Below are 16,421 nucleotides of genomic sequence, written 5' to 3' on the forward strand. Positions count from 1 at the left end.
GAAATTGCTCAGCTATGTTTTTTTTTCTCCCATTGGTTCATTTAATATCTGTATGTTATATTAAAAATTCAAATTATTAAAAGACTTCTTTACTCATCCTTTTGTATTACGAATATCTCATTTTATTTATTATAATTTTTAGTCTGGCTCTTTGAGAATCAAATAAGACTATCTTTAGATGCATATACGAAGGATTGCACATGAGGGGAAAAATAGACCATGTGATATCATGCAATAAGTAACTTATTAACTGATAAACACTCCTGCTTGAACTAGATTGATAGGAAGAACCCACATCCTATAGTCAGCAAATGCTTGTACTGTGGAACAATCTGTTTGAAGCAGGCATTAAATGCTTTTTCTTTTTTTAAATCACCTATTTAATTTGGTTAACATGCTAAGAAAAAGGCATTCTTCCGATGACTCAGTTTTTTATGACAATAATCCATCCAGTTTCCAAAAGTCAAGTGACGAGCCGTCTTTTCTAAGCCCTACTGATAGTACCGGATCCATGTTTTTAAGGTATGTGCTGTAATGGTTGGGGGGGGAGGTCCTTTCAATTGCTTAGTAACCATTTGAGTCTAATAATTTATTTTTAAGGTGTTTCCAAAATTACAAATTGAGTTCTAAGAAACTTGGGTAAGTTTAGCAACTGGATATTCATGATAGATTTATTAAGGTCGTATGACAAGGCATCATTCTTCATTTATAACCCATCTCACAAATGGAGATTCTCAAGAAACCTGTTTTGTTTTGTTTTTTAAACACTCTACCCCACTGACCAGGGCTAACAGACCTCAAATTCCACAAAAGTAACTGCCTAGATCAAATGTAGCTTCAGGTGTGTATGATAGTCTATAGCAGAGCAGAATTCCCTAGATAAAAGGTTAAGAAATTACTTTGGGATATCTAGAAGGAGATCATTTCTAATTACATCCCAATTACTGTAACATATAACTTCAGATCAGCACAGAAAATTCTAGCTCAGTGGGTCTCAACCTTCCTAATGCCACGACCCTTTAATACAGTGCCTCATGTTGTGGTGACCCCCAACCATAAAATTATGCCAGGGTTCTTTCACAGAAATTAAACTGAAACTGACCATTGTTCATGATTGTATAGAAATTGCTTTTTTTCTTTTCCACTGCTCCAGATAGATGAACGTTCTATCTTGATCAACCTCACAAGGCTGTTGTGTGAATGGTGCCCCCCGGCCAAGCTGCTTGCCCTGCCACGACCCCTTTGAAAGGGTCATTTGACCTCCAAAGGGGTCCCGACCCCCAGGTTGACAATCACTGTTCTAGCTGTATTCATATTTGGGGGAGGGAGATGAAACCTATATAAGAGCAGCCATTACTACTATTCTCAAAGTGTGGCTAACTGGGAGCTACCCAAACCATGAACTTGATGGGGCTGTCTACAAAAGACGGTTCTCCTAAGCACTGAGGGGGTCTGATCCACACTGCAATCTTAACTACTGTTCCTTGACTGATATTTGTCATTTGCTCTATCAGGGGAGTTGAATTGGACTCACCTGCCAATAGCAGGCATCACCATTTAAGTATCATTCCCACAATTATTAACCTCTCCAGGTGTAGCCTGTCAGGGGGCAGTGAAACATTTTATCCTTTCAGCAGGCAACCACAGCTGTGGGTGTGAGGGACATTTTACAGCAAGCAGGTCAACCTCAGAAAGAGATATAGGTGGACACATTTAACAGGGCCAAAGGATACCTGCTGGCATTGCCATTTTGGCTTGGAGCCCACCTGGGCATGCTCTGGTTTGGCTGACAGGTCCAGCAGAGATCATGGTTGGATGCACATGATGGAAGCATGCAGTGACTGCAAGTATGGCCATGCTGGAACTGGGGCCTGGTGTGGCTACTGCACTGATTTGACTGGCAGGCCCAGTGTGGAGCTGACAAAGGAACTTGGCAAAGGCATGGCATGCCCAGGCAGGCAGCAACTGGTTTGGGGAGTCTGATACAGCCACCCTGCTGATTGGGTAGGGTCTTGCATGGATGCAGGCCAAAATACTTTCAGGGGGATCTGTGAGGCATGGCATCTATCAGAGGCAGTTGGGGGTTGATCAAGCAGCAAGCTAGCCTCTCCTTGTAACAGTCAAATTGTGGGTCAAATTGCTCAAGTGGTACTCAGTACAGCTTAGGTCAAGCACCCTGGGGCATCGTTTGGATGGTGAAGTGTAAACCCTCAGACCTGGCCTGGGTGCTCAGTGCCTTCATGGACCAGGGACAGGAAGCTCTTCAGCAGTGATCATTCTTGACCCATGGACCCTTGGCTATCTTGCAGGCTCAATAAGGAAAAGCCTGAGCTATATGTATGGGTGGCCTCACAAACAAATTCAAGAAATCACAAACAAGAGGAGGTCTGGCTTTTCTGTATCCCACCAATGGCCCATACTGTGAGTAGGTATGGAGTAGTATTTGGTTTGTGGGCTGTGCATATTCCTTTTGATCAATGTAAGTAACAACTATATTTGGCCTCTTATTATCTAGCTGAAGAAAGGTGGCTTTCCTTATTCCTTGTCTGTAGGCAAATGATTGTACTCGTTACAAGTGACCTTGAAATTATCTAGTTTTTCAAGTGAACAAAGTAACTGGAAATGAGGAGAGGAGACAACATATTAAAGTTCATTCAGTTTCTTACATTTGCTGCATAAGCAATACTGAAGTTTATAACTAGCCCATTGGTAGCATTATGAAAGTTTCTCAAAGTTCTCTGTGTTCATACACAGTGCCCCAGTTAAAGGGGTTCTCATCACTTGGAAAATATAAAGGCATCTAATCACAAGTATACTACCTCCAGAATTTTGATTATTCATAAGCAAACCCCTTGGATTATGTCTCCATAATTGGAAAGAAGTGACACAGGTAAAATAAGGATTCTTACATTGTTTCTCCTTTGATTATTAGAAGTGAAAATTGTAACATTCTGGGATGTTAGGCCATTTGCCAAACTTGGGCCTCCACCATTATTTCTAATCCTATAAAAGACATACCCATAAAATCCTATAAAAGAAATACCCATAAGACTTCATAAAATGTTTTTCCATGCTCAACTTTCCATATATTGAAACTACCCATAAAGAGCCATCTAAAAGAAATCTTTGGAGAACATGATGTAGAGATAATCAGAAGTCAGAAATATAAAATAAAAAGCCACAGTTTACAGGTCATATTTGGGCTCCAAAGTATGGTGGATTTTATGTCACCATTTGACCTAAGCAAAAGGAAGTTTATAGGGTACAATCATTTATAAGAGTGCATACTTTCACATGTCTCGATGATAATGAGGAAGTACCTGCAGGCTGGAGAAGTAGATTGAATCAAACTACTGTGGTGTAACAAGGAATATTATCTGGATCATGTCCAACAGCTCTGTGTACCAAGTAATGGAGATTAGTGTGTGAAAATCGGTACTGATACAATAAATTCTGCTGTGCCTGCTATAATGTCATTACAACACGTTTGTTGTATGATTAGTGAGATATCCAGAATGATATGCTATCAATAAGATCTACCATCTACTTTTAACTGCTTTTTATGCTTTAAAACTACAAGGGATGATAAACTTCAAGGCCATACGCGGTCAGGGCCCAGTGTACCTGAAGGACTGCCTCCCCGCCTATGCCCCCAAAAGAGCTCTACGCTCTACTGCCTCGAATCAGCTAAGGATCCCTGGCCCTAAAGAAGTCTGTCTGGTCTCGACCAGGGCCAGATCATTCTCTGTTCTGGCCCCTACCTGGTGGAACGAGCTCCCAGAGGAGATCAGGGCCCTGACGGAGCTTAAACGGTTCCGCAGGGCCTGCAAAAAGGAGCTCCTCCACCAGGCATTTGGCTGAGACCAGACGTAATCTACAGCGACCAAGGGCCCCTGCTCCCCCCCACCCCTCCTCAGAATCCCATCAACAAGCCCTGGCCCTGTTTGTATTACGATTGTTTACTGTTATACTGTGTTGTGTTTGGTTGCAATTGTTGGTTATCGATGTACATGTTCTACAGACTGTTTTATGTATGGTTCCCTGTTATAATCTAAACCGCCCTGAGCCTCCAGGGAGGGCGGTATAGAAGTATGATAAATAAATAAATAAATAAATAAATAAATAAATAAATAAATAAATAAATAAAATAAACTACTGAATACCATTGAAAACATGGAATGCCTCCTCTTCCTACTAAAATAATTAGAGTGTTGGACTAGGATCCAAGAGATCTGTGTTTGGCTCTGTACTCTGCCACAGAGACACATTGGGTGACCTTGGGTCAATTATTCTCTCATCCTAATCTACCTCACTGGGTTGTTGTTAGGAGGACACAATGGTGAGAGGAGAATGATGTTGTAAACTGCTTTAGGTCTCCTAGGGAAAATAAACAGAGCTTATATATCTAAATAAACTGCAATGCTGTAACTGATGATTCTGGTCAATATCACTATATAGAAGATTTATAGTTTGGCTTCTAAAAATGTTGTTTCCCAAAGTCTTCTGGTTTCTTTGAAGGAACTTAATCTGCTAAATTTCTTCATGTCAGACATCTATTAAATCAGTCTTTCTCAATTTTTCTACTATAGAGAAACCCCTGAAACATTATTCAGGATTCAAGAACCACTTTGTTCAGAACATGGGAAGTATAGATGTGTACATGCCCAGTCAGGTCCCTTCTCCTTTCCACCCCATCCAGGCCTATCATTGGCCATTTTGGGAGGGAGTCTACATGACCATATATGGCCATATAACCCAATAAATGTTTAAGACATTTTAAATATATAAAAGATTTAACTTTCATCCATTTGGCCTGCTGGGTGACTGTGGACCATTCCCAGTTCTCTCAGAACTCTCAGCCCCACTTGCCTCACAGGAGAGGAAGGAAATGCAATTTTAAACTGCTTAGAGAAACCTGAGGCCTGCTGCGTGACTGTGGACCATTCCCAGTTCTCTCAGAGCTTTCAGCCCCACCTCCCTCATAGGTTGCCTATTGTGGGGAGATGAAGGGAAAAGGTGTTTGTAAACCACTTTGGGACTCCTTTTGGTAGTAAACAGCAGAGTACAAAAATCCAGCCCTCCTTCTTCTAAGGGGCCATATAGAAAGAAGCATGTGGGCTCATAACATTATATCAACAGTTTAAAAAAATGGAGACGGAAGAAGCAGGGCCACAGAACTGGGGGGAATTGGTTGCCATGTAATCTCCCCCTAAGAAGAGTCTCCAGTCTGATTTTCCCTTCACATATCTGAAGACATGGCTCTGGAAAGCTCATCTGTAACCACTAGGCCACAATTCCCAAAGGTCAGTCCTCTCCCACATTCAAAGAACATTCCAAACCACAGGTTCTTGACATCCACACCCACACTGTCACCACGCCGGCACAACCCCTCACACAACACACATATTCAACCTTATGCCCTTACAGACTGGACAACCCCTCCCCTTCGTCTTCCCAGTGCCATGCTCTCTCTATCTTAATCACTCTCTTCCTTTCTACCTCCCACCCACTTTCCCCCCTCCCCCCCCCTGCTAGCGCCCATTGTATCAGCTACAACGGGCTTTAATCCTAGTGAAAATATAAGAATTAAACCTCCTGGCGTGAGATAAAACTAAGAAATATACAAATATACAGTGCTGTACAGGATCACTGTCACAAGCATGTTTAACCTGTCTTTGAAGTTATTATCCTTGGCCTTGATTCAAATGAGTAGCCGTATTGGTAGCACAATAAAATGAGAGCACAATAAAATCTGATTTTATTGTGCTACTTCAGACCAACATGGCTACCCATTTGGATCTATCCTTATGGAAAGCACCACATTTAGCCGCTTGATAAAAAAAAACTCTGGTTTTATTATTCATGGTCTTGATAGCTTAGTGCACTCAATCTCATCAGATCTCAGAAGCTAAGCAGGGTTGGCCTTGGTTAATATTTGGATGGGAGACCTCAAAGGAAAATGTGGGTCAGAACACAGAGACAGACAATGGCAAACCACCTCCAAATGTCTCTTTCCTGTCTGCCACCCAGTCCTAAACTGTAGAATCTCCTGATTATACTATACCATGCAATAAATAAATAACTTTGTTTACTGTAATCATTTGAGTAGGGTTACCCATCTTCAGCCTCCTAAAGATCTGTCAGGATTATAACTGGTCTCTGCACTATAGATATTAGTTCCCATAAAGAAAATGGCTGTTTTGGAAGGTAAGACCATGCTGAAGGCCCTTTCTAGACTCTACCCACAAACATCCAGAGGCTTCCCATCCCAGAACCGGCAACCCTAATACTTGACTGAGAATTCATTTCACCCATTTAATGTAAAGGGATTTCGCCAGTTAAAACCTAGGCTTCAATAAAGTGTGTAGCCTTTAAAATACCATAAAAGGTAAAGGTAAAGGTATCCCCTGTGCAAGCACCAGGTCATGTCTGACCCTTGGGGTGACTCCCTCTGGCGTTTTCATGGCAGACTCAATACGGGGTGGTTTGCCAGTGCCTTCCCCAGTCATGACCGTTTACCCCCCAGCAAGCTGTGCACTCATTTTACCGACCTCGGAAGGATGGAAAGCTGAGTCAACCTTGAGCCGGCTGCTGGTATTGAACTCCCAGCTTCATGGGCAGAGCTTTCAGACTGCATGTCTGCTGCCTTACCACTCTGCACCACAAGAGGCTCTTGTAAAATACCGTAAGATTCCTTTTTATTTTTGCTATAGCATATTAGCATGACTGACCCTTCTACCAATGTGAAAGAAAGGGATAACAATGTGGTGATGGTGCATTAGACCTTGAGAGAGAACATTGATCCCTCAGGAGAACCCCCACTCAAGAAAATGTTTGGCATCAATCATTCATCCATTTCTCCTGTAACATTTCTCCTTGTCCTCAATACACCATGTGCTTTTCAGGCACAATTAGCATGAGTTAAGGAATAACGTGTTCATTATTTCTACAGCACTGTCAGTGCAATCCCAAGTGCAGTTACAATCTTCAAAAACCATTGAAGCAATGAACTTAGAAAGGCAGAACTGTATTTAGGAATGCACTATTAATCAGGCTGCAAGGCACTAGGCTTTCTCCAGCATATCTTTGGTATCTATCTATGATTAAATAAATGTATATAAACCTCATTCACACAGGCCCAATAATTCTAATGTATCTTAATTAAAACTTTAGTTTCTAAAAAAATGCAAAGTATTTTTATATCTAAGTAGAGAATCTGCATTTCAGGGACAGTATTGGTCAGCAATTTTAAGTATAGCTGCAAAAGTACAGATTTCTGGTAGTTCCTAATAGCTAATTTGGTAAAATATAATAGAAATGGCACAACCCTTCTTATCTTTATGGATAGTATTCACATCTATTTGATCTTTAAGTGACATGAAAGGATTCAAGTTGGTCAAAATCCATTTAATTGTCAGCAGTGACAGATCAGTGGTCTGAGGCAGTAATTAGAGGCTGAGTTGACAACTGGCAAGCAGGAGCCAACATGTATATGAAGCCCGGGCTAGGGGGGAGGCAGGATAGGGAGCAAAGGTATTAATTTCTCTTATATATATTTGATTAGCACTGATCAGATAAGAGCGGTGCTGGCAAACAAGGTTAGAAACCTCCAGCTCTTCTTCTGTTGCATACTTGGTAGTCAAATGTGTGTTAGAAAAAGAACAGGTGTTTTAATGAACCAATGTTCTTTGAGAATCTGGACTGTGCACTGACACAAATGTGCTCTAAAGCAGGGGTAGTCAACCTGTGGTCCTCCAGATGTCCATGGTCTACAATTCCCATGAGCCCCTGCCAACATTTGCTGGCAGGGGCTCATGGGAATTGTAGTCCATGAACATCTGGAGGACCACAGGTTGACTACCCCTGCTCTAAAGTGTAGAAGCCAACATCCCTTAAAGGGGCAGACATGTTTCCTTCTCCGGGCAGTCTAAGGATGGGATGAAATGGAGTCAGTCATAAAAGCTTCTTTAAAAGATATTAAACATTTAAAACACTGGCATGAATCTAACAGTTTAATGAAATGTTAAAATCCGCATTTTTCAAACATTGTGTTAATTGGTAACCATTGTGTTGCATTTTATTTAGACTCAAGTCAAGCAAACAATACAAAAGTAATATTCAGAACAGATCGTATATCCATTTTCACAACCTGGTGAAGTGGTGTAGGGATTCTTTACATGTTGCTGTTTGAAACTGTATACAATGGATAAATATACCCCAATATCAGAAAAACTAGAAATACACGATAGCACTTCTGTTTTACAACCATGACCAACATTCAAAGAATTGCACAGTTAGTTCCATGTGTTCAAAGCTTTAGCCTTGCATTCTTTCAACAGCAGATCCCCATGTCATATAGCAAATCTTTTTTGAAACTAAGCCGATTTTGAGACTAATAAGGCGCAGAGGTCATCTCTTAAAACAAAGAATTCAAATGGTTATAACAAGAGTACCCAGAGCGTTAACTGCTTCTAATGTAACTCTTTGATTCCTGGATCAGATATGCATTTCAAAATCAATTCTCAACATGCTCCATCTGTGGTTACTTAAATCTGGAGACTGGGGCTATGAACAGACAAGACAGATTTTTCTACAAACCTGAAAAAGCCCCAGATTTGCAGAAAAATCTGATTTTTTTTGTTAATCCTATAGGGGGTTAATACCTTCTAAAATGGAGAAGTATATGTAGCTTTACATAATAAATGCCCTCCATGACCAGTGCAAGGCAACCACAACAAAATTTGTCCCTTGGTTTCTGTCAGTAAAAGGAAGGAGGGTAGGGCCCTTTCCAGATCTGCTTTGATCTTTGAGGGAGAACTCATTGTAACCAGGGCTGATTCCACATCAGTGGCATCACTCCATGTTGCCACTGGTGCATTGCTGCAGAGTGTTATGCTCTACAGCAGCAGTCCCAACCTTTTCTAGCGCTGTGCAAACGTACATGCGCAGAGCTGCCGCGCATAGGCGTTTGCACCCCCGGTGGATGCAAACGTGCATGGGTGGCAGCTCTGTGCATGCACGTTTGCATGGAGCTGCTGCACACACACTTTTGCGCCCTGCCGTTGCCTTCACGGACCAAGGCCTTCATGGACCAGCACCAGGCCACGGACCGGGGGTTGGGGACCATGGTTCTACAGCATGCTGTGTCCCCATGGGGGACACAGTTCAGTGGGATACCTTGTGTCCCACTGAAATGTGCTCCTCCAGGAAATATGTCAGTGGCTGAATAGTTCTGCCGCATGAGGGTGGGCAGTAGGGGTTCTTTTATTTTGGAGCAAGCGGGGATTGCTTGGAATGTTCCTTGAGGTTTGGAGGCAGGGCCTCAAGAGTCCAGGGGTAGGCAGGAGCTTTTGCCATGTAACCATCCCCCAGGAAGGCCACAGTGTAGGCATTCATCCTAGTGCCCATTGTTTCCCTGAGTGCAACAGCCTTTGCCTTTAGTCTATACATAATTAGTTAATGGCACATTATTTTATATGACATGTATCCAAGTTTGAATTTTTACACAAAATTCTGAGATACATTTTCCAAACTGTCATCTGCAAATAGAATAACAGTTAAGTGTTACTTAATCTGGATGCTATGTGGTTAAAAAGAGTAGACTCTAATCTGGAGAACCAGATATGATTGTCCACTTCTTCACATGAAGCCTACTCAGTGACCTTGGGCCAGTCACAGCTCTCTTAGGTCTCTCTGAGTCCCATCTACTTCACAAGATGCCTGTTGTAGGGAAAGGAAGGCAAGTTGATTGCAAGCCACTTTGAAATTCCTTAAGGGAGAGAAAAGCAGGTTATGAAAACCTACTGTTCTGTTTCTCAACTTCACACAGACATCATTCAAGAGAAAGTAGAGGCAGACTGGTCTTTATAGCCACTAGGCAAATTACCAGTGGGCCATTATCTTGCCGCCCTAACTAGGGCTACTCCAGTCCAGGAGTAGAAAGGTGAATGTATCTGCATAGCTTGGGGAAGTAGTGCCTGCAGCGGGCAAGCTGTATGTAGCACATGGTGCCTTGGTTAGGTGAGATACATCTGGACAGTGGTGCCTAACTGCAGTGCACACAGCAGATGGATCATTTGCCCAGAAGAGGTGTGTAAGACGCTTAACTAGTCAGTTGGAAAGCTGATTCTTTCTCCTTCCCTCCCTCCTTTGGGGAGAAGGGCCAATACCTTGGAAGACCCTTTTTCAGGGCCATTTAAAAAATTATTTATTAAACTTATTTACTGGCACTCTCGGTCCAGCCGGTTCGTAGTGGTTTACAATAAAACACCAACAGTTCCCAATAAAAACACCAAAAACATTTTAAATGATCTAATTTCCCAGCAACAACCAGTCTACCTCAACAGGGAAATATTTTCTTAAATCCTTTTCCCACATAATATTACCTTTATTCACCAGTATACCAAATTTCATCAAGTTCTTACACAATTTAGATAACAATTAAGCTTTATTTAGCTCTTTAGAAATCTGTTCCTATTTCTCCACAATAATCTGCATATTATGCCAAAACATACCCATAAAGAAAAAATATTGCCTTATTAGAACATCCTGACGTGAAATTAAATTTGTCAGCATATCAGATCATATGATCTGGAAACCCAAATTTTATCCAAGAAAGATTTGCTCCTCACTACATGAAATTGATATAACATTGCAACTGTTCCTGGAAGAATATACATTTAGATTATACATTACAGGTTATACAATTTGGTTCATGGGTACCTGCCTCAGTTATCAGTCACACATTTATATAGGGATCAGCCTGTAAAAACTTCTGTCACTTCACACAGCTTCAAAGGAGAACAAGGGGTTTTGCTCTTCCCCCCCACACTGTTTTCACTAGCAGAAATGACCCTAGAGATGTTGTTTACCACTTCCTTGGGATCCAAGTGACCTGTGATAGACACCCCCATATGGCTATTTCCACTGGCAAAAACAGCATTGAAGGGAAGCCTAAAATGCCTCCTTCTCCTTGGAGCCATGCAGGACAACAGAGTAGATATTTAAAAAGTTTTCATGTACTTATGTGCCTGATAGTTGGATTATTCCTGTCTCACACTGCCTGTTTTTGGGCAAAGGAGTACCTCCATGCTCAGAGTTTCAAAGCCAGTATTTGAGGGACAAAAATAACCCTAGTTTCTGTGTCCTTTTGGCGGGCTTTCGATGGCATCTGATTGACCACTGTGGGAAGCAAGATGCTGGAATGGATATAGCACATTTATGATCCAGCAAGGCTTTTCTTATCTAGTAAGAACAGAATGGAACTGGTGGGTATTGCACTGCTGGCAAGTAGATCAGGGCTAGGATATCACACTAAAGGGTAACAATGCAATTTTGTTAATCTTCAGAAGCACCCTTAGGGTATGGATTGCCAAACAGAATGGTGAGTTTCAACTACCTTCCATTTGCTATTCACTGAGATGTTTTACAGCATGTATAATACATAGGCTATTAAGACTACATAATAATACAGCTGCTATTGACCCTCATACTTGAGTAACAAGAGCTCTCAATTGAACACTGGAATATAAGCTCACATTGTGAATATTTTCCATCCACACTGGCAACTGCTCAATTTCCTATTTATTTTTTATAAGATTCTGTGAAACACAAGGACACTTTGAAACATTAATGTTTTAATGTCAGTTAAATTGTGAGTGGCTCAGTTCACTCCAAAATGAATCAGGAGTACAACAGAAATCCTCTCTGCTCTCATCTGCACAGATTTCATTATTTTGATTTCTTTGGTGGCCCCATTGTATGTAAATTGCCAAGTATGAGTTCCAAGGTAGCATTCAAATATCATAATAAACCATGGTGGTTGTTTTTTTAACTCTAGTTTGAGTAACAATCTCTGACTAGTTCTCAGGCAAAACTAATTCTTTGGACTGTAGAAGCAGATATAACCGCTAACTATAGTTAGTATGCCATGTGGTTAACAAGCCAACCGCAAAGGGGCGGTATATAAACTGAATGAATTAATAAATCATTTGAAATTCCAGCTTGGGAATAATCACTTTCCTGGACCAACTACATTCAGAACATGCAACTATTTGGAAAAAAATGATAAAACCACATAGTTTATCATTACATCAAAATGAAGGCACTGCACTGAATGTCACCAGATGTCACCAGTGTTTTCCCCATTACAATACTACAATAGCCAGAGAACTCTTAGAAGATATAGGAGCCCTTTCAGGATTTGGACCTGAAACTTTAATCCAATTAATATTGTTCTGCACCGACTAGAAAGAGCCAGTGAAGATGTTGTAATTACAAATGTGTTGTGGGATTGCACACTGCCTCTTCCTGTCCTTCTGTTCTCATTTATTTGTTATACAGATCGTTTAGTTTGCCTCTCTCAGGAACACTCAAGGAAGATCATAATTAAAATGTTTAAAACTAACAACAAAACAATATTGGGTTGGGAGGCATTGCACAAAAGCCCCATGTTGAAGCAACCCTAGTTTCTTGTAGGCTTTTCAAACCCTTAGCTGGTTAGAATTAACAATGCTTATCCTCAGTGGAAGCATAATGACACATCATGAAACATGCCATTTAAGAAGAGACATGCTAAAAAAATGTGATGACCCATTCACAAATGCATAAATTTAGGTAAATGATGATGAGTGTTTTATCTGTTTGAGTCCAGCGTCTTCCAGGCTACATTAGAAACTGGATATATAAAACACATGCAGTGAAAGTGTTTTATTTGATTGGATTTTTCGTTTTTAGGTGGTGGAGCAGGGCTGGGGACTTCTCTAAAAGCCAGTTAAGTTTTGAATTCTGCATGACCTTTTGGCCATTTAGCAGTTTTTTGACAACCATAAGCCAAATTAATTACTCTTTTGCCTCTCATTACACTTTTCCATAACTCTCCATGATTGTGTCGTACACCATAAAGAAGCTGTCTGTAACTTCTACTCAATGGAGGGCATCTTGCATATTCTTTTTATTAAAGTCTTTCTATCCTGTCTATCCCCAGGAACTAAATGCAGCAAACAATAAAATCATTATCACAAAAACCAACAAATAAACCAGCTGTTGCTCACAAAACAATTTCCAAATACAGTAACCTCTATTAAAGGAACACTGGAACACAATTGCCTGACAGGCCTTCTTACAGTATTTGGCTTCCTAAGAGGAAACACAGAAGTACTCAGCCAGAATCCATAGGATTTCAGTAAATCCAGGTGCACACATAATAGAGAGAAAATCAGTTAGTATCATTTCTTCTATTGAAGCAAATCTAGAGACATGTGCATGCTTCTGAATTTACACATTCTACATCAGCCAAGAGTAGACAAAGCATGAGTTCTCAGAAGACCCAAACTATTCCTGTTCTAGGAGGGCATCAGGATGAAAAATTAGAAGGCAGTGGGAAAGGGCCAAACATACTATATGGGGCTGGATTTGTTGACTGGGAACCACAGACACCAGAAATAGAACTGAAAGCAAAGCAAAGGCAGTCAGTTGTCTTGGTTTCTAGCATAGTCCCATTTTAATTCAATAGGGCTTACACTCAGGAAAGTGCTGTTAGAATGGCAGACTATGTAACTTCCTATAGCCCCAAGTATCTCTGTAGTGTTCCAGCCATAGTAATTTCCAACAGAAATATGCATTGTCAATTACCAGATACTCTCCTCCCACAGGAGTCGAGGATGTTAAAATTAAACTCTATGCAGATATAAAACACAATGCTCATGAGTCTATGATCTTAATCATACTGAAGCAAAAGAATAAAGGGAAGTTGTCAAATCCCATCAGTGTAAATCCAATTATAGTACTAGGATTTATGATAGCACAGAGATGAGATCATGCAATTATCAGAATCCGTCTGACTTTAACTTTATCAAGGAACCACTTGCTAATCAGAAATATATTGTCATATAACTATCCAGAATACCCAGTAATAGAAAGGAACAAGCAAAAATGTATCATGAGCACAAAATGGGATGCCAGGTGGCAGCACATAATCCACAGGAACTTTGAGATTAGGATAAACCAGCCTTTCTCAACATTTTTACCATTGAGAAACCCATGAAATATTCTTCAGGCTTCAAGAAACCCCGGAAGTGGTGCAATCATGCAAAATATAGTTGGGAGGCATAGCTGTGTACATGTCCACCTGGGGCCCCTCCACTTCCTAACCTCTCCAGACCCATCACTGGTCATTTTGAGAGGTAGAAATGGGTCAACATGACAATATATGGTTATATCACCTAATATATGTTTGACAATTTTTAAAAATATATTTAAAAATTAATTAATTCCCACTCATTTGGGAATGAGTCCCTTCCTGGGACATCAAGAAACACCAGAGTTTCACAAAACCCTTGTTGAGAAAGCCTGGGATAAACCATGGAAATGATGTTGGGCTATGTAATGTTGTCATATCCAAGCAAAAATGACATTATGTCAGAGCATCTATAGCACACTAGAATGACCATAAGTATTATCATAGTGTGTTGACTAATGTCTGACATCTTGTCCAAGGTTTTGCCTAGATGTGACATTGGCACACCACCCAAGGTTATTTCTCCTCCCCACCATTCTTCCCACCAGCCCAAGAGGCAAGCACTGTTAGAAGTCCCTTTGCTGAGAGACTGCCAACCCAAAGAGGGTATTTGGCATGCCTAGCGCAAAACAAAATCTTACAAGAGAAACACTAACAGATTTGGGAGAGTTAGAAATGCAAAATAATGAACTTGGTTCCAAAAAAATCCCACATCAGGCCAGAAATATCTTTTATAATGAAATGCACCAAAATGTTGTTAAATTTCTGGTGGACTCAAAGAATCTGAGGTAATTCTGAGCCAGTCCCAAAACATACCTTCCAAGAAGTTTGAACACTGATGACGGTAAAAGGCTACTCACTTTCATTAGGTCTCAACACCTTACCCATATGAAAATTCCAGTGCATAGCTCCTTGGAAATTGTTGGCCAGCTTTCTAGACCTATAGAGAAGCCCCAAATCCTTGGCATACTATACTTCCCAAAACATTTCAAAGACTGGAGTGTAAGGAGATGCTTTCTTTATCAGTGCCTCTGCTAATAGTTTCAGCTTTAAAAGGGGAGAGAGAGGGAGAGAAGGAAACTAGTAGCAATGAAGGCAGAGGACAACAGAACAACAGAATAATACCATTTGGTTATTTCAGAAATTTTTTCTAAAAGAAGCCCATTATAAACTTTGGGAGGACATTGCAAGTTTGTGAAATGTCCAGACTGACAAAGTTGTTGGGTACATGTTATTCAGTAAGGCTTGTCCCTAGAAAAGCATGCTCATGACTGCAGCACAGTGTCCTCAAAAGCATGTATGTTACTTTAAAAGTAAACGGCATGCACGGAACTTTAGAAGACCAAAACAGGAAGTTGCATCCAAATGTTGATGATGCCATTCCCCTCCATTGAGCAAGGGTGGGGAACTGGAAGTATTACTGCCAGAACCAAGTAAGTGACAAACTAGCACCAACAGAGTTGTCAGAAGTCGGAGTTCTACTATAAAATGAAACTCATGCTTTGTCAGGAGAGCCCCAGAAAAAAGGACTTGGAATCAGCAATCTTTCCCTGCTTCACTGAAAAGCATATAAGACCTAGTTAAAGATAAGCCCTTCAAACCCATTTTTAGATGAAGCTTGTTCATGTGTATGCGTGTGCATGAGAATGCATGTGTGTGCTTAATCTACCCATTAAAGTTCTTGATACAATTGTTGAAACACACTATGGCTGAGGCAGAAGTTGCCTCAGAAGGATCCTCTGGCAACTGGCAGGAGACTCACCTTGTTGGGGGCGGAGTACTTGCCAGCAACACAGAGATGTCATCAGAAAAGTGTGAAAGTCACTCCCTGACCAATTATGTACAGCACAATGCCAGGGCTGGGATAGCCTGGTGTGCTATGCGGAAGCAGCTGTGGGAGGGAGTGGGGGGCATGGTGCCGCCACCTCACAATGGCAGGGGAGCAGCATGCTCTGCAGCTCCACAAAGCTGACAGGAGCATTTGGTGTCCCTACAAGGTGTCCCTCGTGCCTCTTCTATTATGCACAGGGCTGGCCTGACAGGGCTGCAGATGGCACCCACAGCAACAAACAAAACGTGGGAGTTTTCGTGTTCACTTACCATGGGCCATCCGGAGTGCTGTGCCAGGCCAGGGCCAGGATGGTGGCAGAGTCATGCATAATCAGGGATTGGCCCTGCTGCCCTGCAGCCGCGACCCAGACTACCCGCCCCGTGCATAATCAGTCCCTGTGTGCCCACAAGATATTTCAGTGCATTGCCAAGAGATTCTGGGAATGCTTTACAGAAGCTTGCCCCAATTCCAGGCCAGCCCTGGTATCCCCTGGTGTCATGCTGAATAACATCAGCACGCCATTGGTGACATCAGGCATTACTCCCTGTTGCACAAGCATATTGGGAAGTGACT

General features: G+C 41.4%; 1 protein-coding gene across 2 annotated transcripts in view; it reads left to right on the plus strand.

Moving 5' to 3' along the window:
- The first annotated feature begins 278 nt into the window (after positions 1-278).
- The window catches only part of GRAMD2B (GRAM domain containing 2B), a 63,210-nt gene continuing 47,067 nt past the window's right edge, over positions 279-16,421 (plus strand). For both annotated transcript variants that reach the window (XM_077344438.1, XM_077344439.1), the window contains exon 1: positions 279-522. In XM_077344438.1, coding sequence (XP_077200553.1) covers positions 353-522 — 170 coding nt within the window. In that variant the 5' untranslated portion in view covers positions 279-352. The remainder of the gene's footprint in view (positions 523-16,421) is intronic.

This window comes from Paroedura picta, chromosome 7 (assembly GCF_049243985.1).
Source record: "Paroedura picta isolate Pp20150507F chromosome 7, Ppicta_v3.0, whole genome shotgun sequence".
Taxonomy (NCBI): domain Eukaryota; kingdom Metazoa; phylum Chordata; class Lepidosauria; order Squamata; family Gekkonidae; genus Paroedura; species Paroedura picta.